Here is a 12,389-nt window from a genome sequence, read left to right as displayed (position 1 = left end):
CCCCCCCCCCCCCCCCCCCCCAATCCCCACCCCCCCCCGCTCGCCTGTGTTCACCTATTACCAAAGGTAGACGCAAAGTGCTGGAGTAACTCAGCGGGTCAGGCAGCATCTTTGAAGAACAAGGATGGGTGATATTTCAGGTCAGGACCCTTCCTCAGACTATTATCATGATTTGTCCTGCCCTTCCTCTCTTCCAGCTATCTTGGTTCTTGGTTTCTTGGTCCTCCAAAATATTCCAAATGGAATTTAAACTGGAGGTGGAATTTAAACTAGAGTTTAATCTTACCCCTCTGCTCCCAACCAGTTTGAAGAATGGTCTTGACCCAATAATTCACCGATCCATGTTCTCCAGTAATGTTGCCTGGACCCACTACATTACTCCAGCGCTTTGTGGTTTTTTTTGTCAATCAGCATATCCTTGTTTCTGCATTCTCCCCACCTACCTCATTGCAGTCCTCGCACTTTTTTTTTATTGGCACTCTTTCTCACATCTTTTGCACGCATTATTCCAGATGTGTTTTCTGCAGCATCCCATACAGCTGTTGGAAGCAGGCTCTGCTTTGTCTTTCCAGTACGGCTTCCTTCCCCCATCGAGTCACCTCATCTCCAGCGATAAAACTTTGCCCTTACCTCTTCCACTACACCAACAATCACTTTTACACTTCAGAGATACAGAATGGCAACAGGCCCTTCGGCCCACTGAGTCTGTGACCACCCCTTCCACTGGCACTGTCCTACACACTAGGGTCAATTTACAATCTTTACCAAAGCCAATTAACCAACAAACCTGTACGTCTTTGGAATATTGGAGGAAACCGAAGCACCCAGAGAAATCCCACGCGGTCACAGGGAGAACGTACAAACTCCGAACAGACCGCACCCGTAGTCAGGATCGAATTCTGCTCTCTGGCGCTGTAAGGCAGCAACTCTACCACTGCGCCACCCAAAATCCTTTCAAAGATAGTTAATTATAATTGATTTATTCCTGGAGGGGATGTAGACAAAACTATTTGTTGTCCGTAACATCGTTAATGCAGGAATCATTCAACACTTTAACACAATGTAATCCATTTTCGATCGATGTCCAACTCATTGTGAATTTCAATGGCACAAAACACCAAGGGCTGTGTGCCAGAAAATGGGATTAGTGTAGATTGATATTCAGTTGCTGGCCTGGACTTGGTAAGCTAAAGGACTGTTTCATGCTTTATGATTCCATGTCCAATTACCCATGACAAATTGGTGATGGGTTGTGTTGAGGAAATTGTCCAGACTGTATCTTGCTCCCCTAGTATTCGCTACACCCTGAGAATATACAGAATCATTATAACATTCCAAGTATTGTTTCTAATATCTCCCCTTCTTGGCTAACATCAGGCTTTCTTTTGCTTGTCCCAGGATACAATGGATTATGTGAAACCCATAGGATTCATACTGGACTTTGGCCTCGTCGACCCCGAATATGGCCCAGTTTTGGATGACGGATGGCCGACATCAACCAGAAGCACGGTGGGTAGAGTGTGGTCCAAGTGTGTTATCACGTGGCCTGTACACCTGAGTCACAGCGGCGGCACGGTGGCACAGCGGTAGAGTTGCTGCCTTACAGCGCCAGAGACGCGGGTTCGATCCTGACAACGGGTGCTGTCTGCGCGGAGTTTGTACGTTCTCCTCGTGACTGCGTGCGTTTTCCACGGGTGATCCGGTTTTCCCCCCACAGTCCAAATATGTACAGGTTTGTAGGTTAATTGGTTTTGGTAAAAATTGTAAATTGTCCCTAATGTGTGTAGGATAGGGCTAGGATGGTGATCGCGGGTCGGCGCGGACTGGGTGGGCCGAAGGGCCAGTTTCAGCGCTGTATCTCTAAATTAAACTAAATAAAATGTGGTTCCTAGAGTGGGTCTTTATTTATTGTCCTAATTGAGGTTTGTTGGTTCTTGGGTCCTCCAAAATATTCCAACTGGAATTTAAACTGGAGGTGGTGAAGGGAGGGATTAAGCCAGAAAGGGTATAAAGAACACACACTATAGAATTTGACATAAAACATCTTCACACAGCAGAATCAAAGTTTCCCACTGTGTGGGAAGGCACCAAAGTCTTGTTTAATACACAGGCAGAACTGTACAGCGCTGCTCAGATGTTGATGGAGTGTTATTATCTTGTTAAAAATATTAAATGGATTGTCGCAAACATACTTAGGTTGTTGCTGCACCAAGAAATCTGGCAGTAACAGTAGGTGTGGTAGTTCAGCTGGTGGACCAGTGATGCCAGGCTGGTATGTTATCCCATTTGCTCACTCTGGGACAATCACACATACGGGACAATTTACAGTGGCTAATCTTGGAGATGTGGGAGGAAGCTGGAGCACCCTGAGGAAACTCACGTGGTCACTTGGGAGAACGTGCAAACTCCACACAGACAGCATCCAAGGTCAGGATTGAACCATGTTTCCGGCTCTGTTTCACCAGCAGCTCTAATGGTTTGATTCGAGTGGGTAGGGCCCTTGGTCCGGCCTTGCTGTTGATGTTAGTACCCGATTTTTAATGTAACTAATAAGCTTTTAATGAATAAGACATAGATATAATGGATGCGGAGAGGATGTTTCCACTAGTGGGAGAGACTAGGTCCAGAGGGCATAGCTTCAGAATAAAAGGACATATCTTTAGAACGGAGATGAGGAGGAATTTCTTTAGTCGGAAGGTAGTGAATCTGGAATTCATTGTCACAGAAGGTTGCAGAGGCCAAGTCAATGGATATTTTTAAGGCGGAGATTGACAAGTTCTTGAGTAGTAAAGGGGCAGTCCCACTTGGGCGAACAAATTGGCGAGTTTAGAAAAGTTTGAAAAAATGACGTTGAAGACCTCCTTCGACTTTGTTGAAGACTAGCTACGACTACCTTCGATTACCTACGACTAACATGCCGACCTACTACGGCCTACTACAACTAAACCTACGAGTAAAAAAAATATCGACTTTTTCCATGGCAACCTTTTTTTACTCACGGGCATTTTTTAACATGTTGAAAAAAACCGCCGTGACCTGGCTGAGGCCTTGAGTACGCGGAGACCGCTCTCGAGCATGAAGGAAAGTTACGAAGACCTCCTACGACCTCAGGTCGACCACGCTGCGAGTATGAGTCGAGGGCAAACTCGCCAGAACTCGTGGATTAGGTCGCCCAAGTGGGACAGGCCCTTTTTGGCGTCGGGGTTATGGGGAGAAGGCAGGAGTATGGGGTTGAGAGGGAATGGTTGATCAGCCATGATTGAATGGTGGAGTAGACTTGATGGGCTGCATGGCCTAATTCTGCTCCTATGACTTCTGATGCATTGTGTAAAAATAAATTCATGTGCACAGCATGCAATTAGTTTAAGGAGGATTCTCTGTGTCTGACAGCTAGCTCACTGTTTTCAACAATAAATCTGACACGGCTGTGCAGCTGGGCACAAACTTTGGTCACATAGTGTACTCTGTAAGGGAGCTCAAACTCTGGTCTCTATCAATGGTGTATCCCATCACAACATTTCAATCTGTCTCTCTGGCTTGCACAAGGAGAGATGGATTGTGTACTTTGGCGGAAGGAGTGCACAGTGACTTCAACACTTGGATGCTGTTCAAAGCAGGACCTCAGTCTCGAGGCAGGTGCTTCCCTCTTCACTGCCCCCGTCCTCACCCCCAGCTGGGCTGGAACACTCTCCACAATACCCCAGGCACCAGACTACCGGTTGACTGGGAGCCTCTGAATCCAGAGTCTGATGTGCATCAAGCAGGTTTATCAGCCTGGGCAATCATCCAGCTCTGAATCTTCACCCCTCTTCCAGTGGCTGAGTTCACGGAGGATTCTGACTCGCGTCTGACATGGCTTCTGTAGTCTGCATTCTCTAATCACTCCCCCGAGAGCTCTCTATTTATAAGCCCCCTCTGGTGCGGCACAATTCCGTACGGAAAATCCAGGGTCTGGTTCCACTTTGAGCTGAGTTGACTAATCTTAACTCAAATGTAACACCAGGGTATATCCACGTATAACACTTCAACTGCAGCATATAATGGTTTAAAGTACTGTGTACCTTATCCTCACTACACAGTAGCTTGTTAACCCTTTGTGCACTGCAAGCTGCATCATCCTGGAGACAGCGAAGCATTCAACTTGTGAACTTGAACTGAGGTCCAGTAACGTTGGCCTGGAGTTCAATGCAGGTCCCGGAGGCAGCAGTGAGGCCATTGCCATCACTGCAGTCCTATCCTCTCCTTCCCACCTCTTGCCGGCCACTGAGAGGGTCCTGCCCAGCCCCAGCAGAAAGCCACATCGCTCCCATCTCTCACTCAGCAGGTCATGCAGTCAGGAGTTGAGCACATGTTGTTGGAGTGATGCTTCGATGCAATGTTACACTGAGCCCAGTCATCTTATAGAGAGTCCTCTTATAGAAACATATAAAGTTATTAAGGGATTGGACAGGCTTGATGCAGGAATCGTGTTCCCGATGTTGGGGGAGTCCAGAACCAGGGGCCACAGTTTAAAAATAAGGGGTAGGCCATTTAGAACTGAGATGAGGAAAAACCTTTTCACCCAGATAGTTGTGAATTTGTGGAATTCTCTGCCACAGAAGGTAGTGGAGCCCGATTCGCTGGATGCATTCAAAAGAGAGTTAGATATAGCTCTTAGGGCTAGTGGAAACAAGGGATACGGGATGAAGGCAGGAACGGGGTACTGATTGTAGATGATCAGCCATGATCACATTGAATGGCGGTGCTGGCTTGAAGGGCCGACTGGCCTACTCCTGCACCTATTGTCTATGTATCTATGTATCTTCCAAAGGACCCTCCCAGATGTTCTGCCCATATTTATTCCTCAGTTGAGATCATCGACTGGTCCTTCCTCTATCTACCTCTTGGTGACCTTTGAACTATCCTTGATCGGCCCTTGTTGGCTTTCCCTTGCATAAACATCATGCACACTGTACATTACACTGTAAATGGCTCATTTATCATCATGTATCGTCTTTCTGCAGAATTAGGTCATTCGGCCCATCAAGTCTACTCCGCCATTCAATTATGGCTGATCTATTGTTCCCTTAAAACCCCATCCTCCTGCCTTCTCCCCATACCCCCCGACACCCTTACGAATCAAGAATCTGTCAATCTCCACCTTAAAAATATCCATTGACTTGGCCTCCACATCTGTCTGTGAGAATGAATTAAACAGAATCAATACCTTCTGGCGAAATAAACTCCTCCTCATGTCCTTTCTTAAGGTCAGTCCTATGGCCTCTGCTCCTATACCCTCCCACTAGAGGAAAGATCTTCTCCACATCTAGTCTATTCGAGCCTTTCACTATTCGGTAATTTTCAATAAGGTGACCCCTCATCCTTCTAAACTCCAGCGAGTACAGGCCCAGTGCCGTCAAACACTCATTACATGTTAACCCAATCATTCCTGGGATCACTCTTGTAGACCTCCTCGGGACCCTCTCCATCACCAGCACATCCTTCCCCAGACATGGGGCCCAAAATGCCTCACAATAACTACAGTGCACAATTTGCCCATCTTGGCTCCAACGTTGCAACGGTGAGTGCAGCAACTGGGGAACTTCTGAAATGCAAGATGTGCTGGAGCATCATGGCAGGTGCTACATTATGGCACAGCTTTCCATCTTAATGTTAATTGTCAGAGCTTTTACAGATAGTCTATCATGACGTTCCAACAAATCTTGTGTTCCAAAATGTCTCCATTTGCTAACTCGTGATACACAAAGTGCTGGACTAACACAGTGGGTCAGGCAGCATCTGCAGAAGGAAGGGACAAGTGACGTTTTGACTCAGACTCCGCTGCTTGGTCTCTGGAGAAGTGGAAGGGGTGGGTAGGAGAGTCGATGGGGTTCAACCATGAAGTGCATGAATCTTTGGTACAGGGCAGCTCCGTGCCACCTTGCCCGTTGAAAGGCGATTGTCCTGTGAATCCATGAGCTTATTCCCAGCCAAGATCCTCTGGCAGGATGGATGGCACCCAATGGTGTCATTGATGGAGAACGGTGGGGTTTACTGCTTGTTCTTGGTCCCAACGCAGCTCAGCTTCTGGAACGACTGTGGTGAGGACGAACACTGCGTTCCCGACCTGGTCATACGAGCTCGCACTGGCATTCACGGTTCCAGGTGAGTAGCGAGTCACCACGTGTTTCAACGTAACGATACGACGAATCGAGGAGGCTCCACCACCGAGACTTTGAGTCTTTCTCCCCTTTTCCCCCCTCGTTAAAGGTGCCGACACGCTCAGTCCCACTGCCTTGTGGAACTAAATCACGCCTTTATCCCTACGTGAACACAGTGGGAATCTTGAGGTTATTTGACTTGGGTGTGGGTGTGGGTGTGGGCTTCACTACAGAGGCTGTTGCATTGCCCACCTGAGCCAGGTGTACGTTGGGCCGCTGGGTAATGTTGGGGTAAGCAAGTTCTCGACCTACTCCACAGTCCACTGGTGGCATGGAGCTCAAATGGGGATGTCATGTTCACCCAAACAGTCCTGGATTCTTGCTGTACCTATAGAATTAGGAGCAAAACACTAAGTGCTGGTGGAACTCAGTGAGTCAGGCAGTATAGGTATGTGTAAATTGGGAAAAGGACATATGACATTTCATATTGGGACCCTTCTTCAGTCTAAACATGGGTCTTGTGTTGTAACATTGCCTGTCCATTTCCCTCCATAGATGCTGCCCGACCCGCAGAGTTCCTTCAGCGCTTTGTGTTTTACTCAATATTACAGCATTTGCAGTCACTTGTGTCTCCACTTTAGAATTGGGAACTGGGTTATCCAAACTGTAGAATCAAAGAATTGCAGATGCTGGTTTACACAAGAAGACACAGAGTGCTGGAGTAACTCAGTGGGTCAGGCAGCATCTCAGGAGAATATGGATAGGTGGCATTTTGGGTCAGGGCCCCATCATCAGACTACCTTGACTCAGTCTGAAGAAAAGTCCCAACTGGGATCGTCGCCTATGAATATTCTCCTGAGATGCTGCCCGATCTGCTGAGTTACTGCAGCTCTCTGTGTCTTCTTCCCTAATCCAAACTGCAGCCTTAGTTTCCACTTACAGAAGGAACTGACAGACCAAAGGTTATACTAGAGGTGGTGTACTAGTCTCATGTGTGGGTGAGTTGTAGAATGTAGATGTTGATGGGAATGTGGGGAGGATAACATTGGATCACTGTAGGATTAGTGTAAAGTGCTTGATGGCCAGTATAAACTGAATGGGCCGAAGGGCCTGTTGCCATGGGTATATGAGATCCAGGAGATCGCCAGGGCTTTTCCCATTTGGAGTTGTGAAGGCTGACAGCACGTTGGCTGGAGTTGTTGGAGAAGTTTGACGTTTGGAGTTTGAGCCGCTTCACGTGAGACGCATTAAGAATGCAGTGAGACCATCCGTGACGTGCCTTCCCACCAACCCATGGCTTGGGTCTTTTTCAGCCAGTATCCCTTCACTGTTGAAGACACTCGGAGGAGGCTGACTCTGGATGTCTGGCTGGAGAACAAGAGGGAGAATGCCTACAGCACCATCCTCAACATCACCTTCTCCAGGAACCTGCAGTTCGCAACTCTGGCACAGAAGGTGAGTGGCCTCTCTCTAACCCCCCCCCCCCCTCCCTCCCCCCCCCCCTCCCCCCCCCCCCCCCCCCCCCCCTTCACTAAGGGGCCTGACCCACTTGTCGATTTTTTTTGGCAACTGCCAGCATCATTGACTGACCTATCAGGACACCGAAATCTACACGGCGTGAAGCGGTGGTGACGTATGATGCACTGTGTTTTTTCAAGTGTCACAACATTTTTTTTATCGCCGCTGGATTTCGAAATAATTCACCCGGAGGTTGCAGGTGGTTGCCGGAGGTTGCAGGTAGTGGAAGCAGGTAGGGAGACTGACAAAAACCTCCAGGAACCTCCGGGAACCACACGGAAACCTTGGGTGGGGAGCAAAGTCTCCAGAGGTTTCCGTTCAGGTTTCCTAAGTGGGACAGGGACATTATGTTCCTCAGTGTAGAGCAACGAAAAACAAAATGAAAAATCCTCAGTCCTAAAGGCCCCGGGGCACAAACTCATGCTCACCTCTGGCCTGGACTGTGTTCACATTCCTGAGCAAAGTCAGTTTGACCTTGAATGATTAAACAGTTCTCTGACAAAGATGATGACTATTTGTAACCAGTTCCAATATTTTGTACACTTCTATGGCCTACAGTATTACTTTTTTTAAAGCCACCTCAGCTTGTCTGGGATCCCATCCAAACTCCACAAGGAGACCTGACATCCACGGCTGAGAAATCACCAAGAGAAGCCACTTGGCTGAGCCCAAGTGGTGGGTGGGCCAGCAAACCACATCACTGGGCAGCCTGGCTACTCTTTCTCTTAACCCAAAGTCAGTCACTGCCTGTTACCCCTTAGCTTCTCCCTCACATCCTTAAAGATGGCATACAGATGGCACAGCATTAAAGTTGCTGCCTCACAGTGCCAAAGACCCAGGTTCGATCCTGACTGTGGGTGCTGCCTGTACGGAGTATGCTCTTTCTCCCTGTGACCACGTTAGTTTTCTCCAGGCGCTCCGGTTTCCTCCCACACTCCAAAGATGTACAGGTTTGTAGGTTAATTGAGTTTGGTAAATTGTTCCTAGTGTGTAGGATAGTGTTGGTGTACAGGTTATCGTTGTCAGTGCGGACTCGGTGGGCCAAAGGGCTTATTTCCACACCGAGTTAAACTAAAGTCATTCCTTAAGGACTTCCTTTGCTCTAATTTTGCCTCGTTGGTGTTAGTATTGATTTATTATTGTCATGAGTTACCGAGATAGAGTATTGTATGATTTGCCTATTCGGGGCCTTGCCCATACACGACATTTAGGGCAGCACGGTGGCGCAGCTGGTAATGCTGCTGCCTTACAGCATCAGAGACCCGGGTTCGATCCTGACCTTGCTATCTGTGTGGAGTTTGCATGATCTCCCTGTGACCCAGTGTATAGGATAGTGTACGGGGTGGATCTTTGATCGGCATGGACGTAGTGGGACGAAGGGCCTTTTTCCACACTGTGTGTCTAAAGACTAAAGTAGCTTTAAGATAACTTAACTTCACACAATTGATGATAATTATTCAATGGCCCTTGCCAATAACTGGGTAATGTGAGACGATGCGTTGTGGATTGGTCTGGGAAGTTTTATGCGAGTGCTAATTAATTGACTGTTCCACTATCAGAAGCAGCTGCTGCATTGAATATTGCACTCTACAGTTTTACAACACCGATACTGCACATTTGACAGAACTGTACCAAGCCCAAGGTTCAGTTACAGGCTCACCAAGTTCCAATGGTTGCAAACATAGCGGTAAAGCACAACACCAGGCCATTCGGCCTAGCTGCTCCATGATAGCCTTTACTCCCCACGTGGGATAATCCCACCCATCCTGCCTGAGAAGGGTCTCGACCCAAAACGTCACCCTTTGTCTTCTCCCCAGAGATGCTGCCTGTCCCGCTGAGTTACTCCAGCGTTTTGTGTCTATCTTCTGCCTTGGAAAGATATCGTTGTTCCTTCATTGTTATCAGAGAATCACACCAGGACCAGACAAAGTGAATGAGAATTATAATATTGCTATTTATTGGATTTACAGTGAAGGTTTTCACTTATTTGTCTCAATGGTCAGTGATTTGGGGAAGGCAGATAAGTATAGGCATGCACAGAAAATGGAAGGGGCATGAAGGGAAGTTGATTAACAGAGAGATCCAGGGATCATATTTGTAGTTCTTTGCAAGTGACACTGCAGGTGGATAGAGTGTTGGAAGAAGCCATGTGGTTTGCTTGCCTTCATAGGTCTGGGCATGGAGATTTACCGGGAGTTTAAGAAGGAACTGCAGATGCTGGAAAATCAAAGGTAGACAAAAGTGCTGGAGAAACTCAGCGGGTGCAGCAGCTTCTATGGAGCGAAGGAAATAGGCAATGTTTCGGGCCGAAACCCGGAAGGGTTTCGGCCCGAAACATTGCCTATTTCCTTCGCTCCATAGATGCTGCTGCACCCGCTCACTTTCTCCAGCACCTTTGTCTACCTTAGATTTACCGGGATGTTGCCTGGATCTGAGGACTGTAGTTATAGGGGGATCTATTCTTTTTCTCCAGAGATGCTGCCTGACCCACTGAGTTACGCAGCATTTTGTGTCTATCTTCAGTATAAACTAGCATCTGCAGTTCCTCACTGCACACTTCCTATCTGTTGCTCAATTATGATGGGTTTCACCATGGAGAACAACAACATCATTGAAAGGAACAAGTTGAAACTCTAGAACAAATTATCTCAGAAGTGGAGGAGGAATTAGATGTCTTAGTGGGCTTAAAGGTGGATAAATCCCCAGGGCCTTTGAGATGTACCGCAGCCTGCTGAGGGAGGAGATTGCTGAGGAACTGACAGAACCCTTCAAATCCTTGGCCCCAGAAGAGGTGCCAGATGACTGGTGGACAACAAACGTGTGAGGTAATTGCAGGGAAACATTATTTTCCCTCTCTCGTTACAGGACGAAGCTGACGTGAGAATTGACTGCAACGTTTTGGAAAAATGGAACAACAGCAAAGTTTGCACAGTGGCTTACCCAGTGTTCCGCTCCCAATCCAAGGTAGGAGGCTTTGCTCTTGTCTTAACCCCCTGGCTTGGGTGACATGGGTCTTCGATGATGCCACCTGCCTTCTCGAGACAATGCTTCCTGTAGGTCCCGTCGATGGTGGAGAGTTCGATACCCATCCAAGCCGTGAAATGCTTTGTTGAAATGTAGCCACCATTGTATGGGTAACACAGATCTCACTAACAAGAACATGACGATGACCAATTGGATTTTTTATAGTATCAAGAAAGGAAGGATAAATTTTGGCCCGGACATCAGTGAAACAGCCCCTGCGGCCTTCCAATAGAGGCCATGAGTTCATTTACATCCATCTGAAAGAGAAGATAGACCCATGGTTTAGTTTCTCACCTGGAGGATAAAATGACACCAGTTTAGTTTAGAGATACAGCATGGAAACAGGCTCTTCGGCCCACCAAGTCCATACTAACTAGCAACCATCCACATGCTAGTTCTATCCTGCAAACTAGAGACAATTTACAGAAGCCATTTAACCTACAAACAAACTCCCAGAGTGGAACTTGGAACGTTTAGACTATTAATGAAGGAGCAAGATCAATGAGAGCTGTTGGTCCTAATCAGATGCTGGAGGCAAGGCCAGGATTAGTGGCCTAGAGAAGCTGGAGGTGAGCCGCTTCCACGACCACTGCTGTCATTCATGTTGAAGGTGGCAATTGGGAGGGAGTATCAGGATTTACACCCAGTAACAGTGAAGCAGTGACAATATAAATGGTGAGCGGCTAGTTTCACTTGGTGGTATAGTCTACGAGTTTGCTCGGTGCAGTTGCAGTAGGTGTGGTGTGTAACAGTGTGGATGGTATACACTATGGCTGCTGTGACTAGTGGTCTGGGGTGGTAAATGAGGGTCGGTCAGGCCGGCTGCCTTGTCCTGACAGGTGTCTCCATTACACTTGGCTATGGGCAGGATCTGGAGGACATTCCTTCAGTAGAATTTGAAAGTTCTCAAAATGGGCGGCACGGCAGAGTAAGGTAGAGACCTGGGTTCGATACTGACTGTGGCTGCTGTCTGTACGGAGTTTGTACATTCCTGCATACAGACAGCTCCAGGAGCTTCAGTTTCCTCCCACACTCCAAAGACATACATGTTTGTAGGTTAATCAGCCTCAGTAAAGATTGTCAATTGTCCCTAGTGTGTAGTACTAACCACAACTGGTCTACACACGTACTGGAACCTAACAGGGAGGGAACATGCAGATACTACAGTTATACTACAAAGTGTGGGAGGGTCAATATGATAATGAGGTAGTTACATATATGGTTGCATGCATAACCATCTACATCCCTTCCCGTAAGATAAACTGCAGCAGCAGGGTGATTATACAGACCTGCACATAACAACAATAACAGTTATCGAACATCTTAAAACTAAGCATAATCGCCATACCGATCTGGGGCCCGCACAACTCTGCCAGAGCGGGTCCGTACAGCACCCTCACTCCCCTCCCCCAAAGAGGAAGGCGGGGGCAGAGAAGAACGGGGAAATGGAACAGGCAGCAAAACAGGTGGAGGACTAGAAACCGGCGGGCTGAGAGACGAACGAGAAGGGGATGATGAAGTAGGAGAACTGACAGGTGAAAATCGGGGAGGAGATGCACCGGCAGGAGAACAGAAACCAGGAGGCACAGAAGTAGGCAGATCAGGGTCACGAACTACAACAGGGGTTGGTGGCACAACCCGAGGAGGAAAGACAGGCCATGGAGAGGACGTCTCCGGGAAGGGAATCGGGGGAGCAGGCTCACTGAC

At 47.8% G+C, this 12,389-nt stretch overlaps 1 protein-coding gene across 1 annotated transcript in view; it reads left to right on the top strand.

Annotated features, from left to right (window-relative positions):
• Positions 1-12,389, top strand: part of itga11a (integrin, alpha 11a) — a 124,741-nt gene that overhangs the window by 87,585 nt on the left and 24,767 nt on the right. Inside the window, exons 18-21 of the mRNA XM_055661444.1 lie at positions 1,399-1,509; positions 6,059-6,144; positions 7,454-7,595; positions 10,524-10,622. Of these exons, the coding sequence (XP_055517419.1) occupies positions 1,399-1,509; positions 6,059-6,144; positions 7,454-7,595; positions 10,524-10,622 (438 nt within the window). The remainder of the gene's footprint in view (positions 1-1,398; positions 1,510-6,058; positions 6,145-7,453; positions 7,596-10,523; positions 10,623-12,389) is intronic.

Source organism: Leucoraja erinacea, chromosome 33 (genome assembly GCF_028641065.1).
Source record: "Leucoraja erinacea ecotype New England chromosome 33, Leri_hhj_1, whole genome shotgun sequence".
Lineage (NCBI taxonomy): Eukaryota > Metazoa > Chordata > Chondrichthyes > Rajiformes > Rajidae > Leucoraja > Leucoraja erinaceus.
Note: the sequence above shows the minus strand (reverse complement) of the source record. Positions and strands in the feature narration are given on the sequence as shown.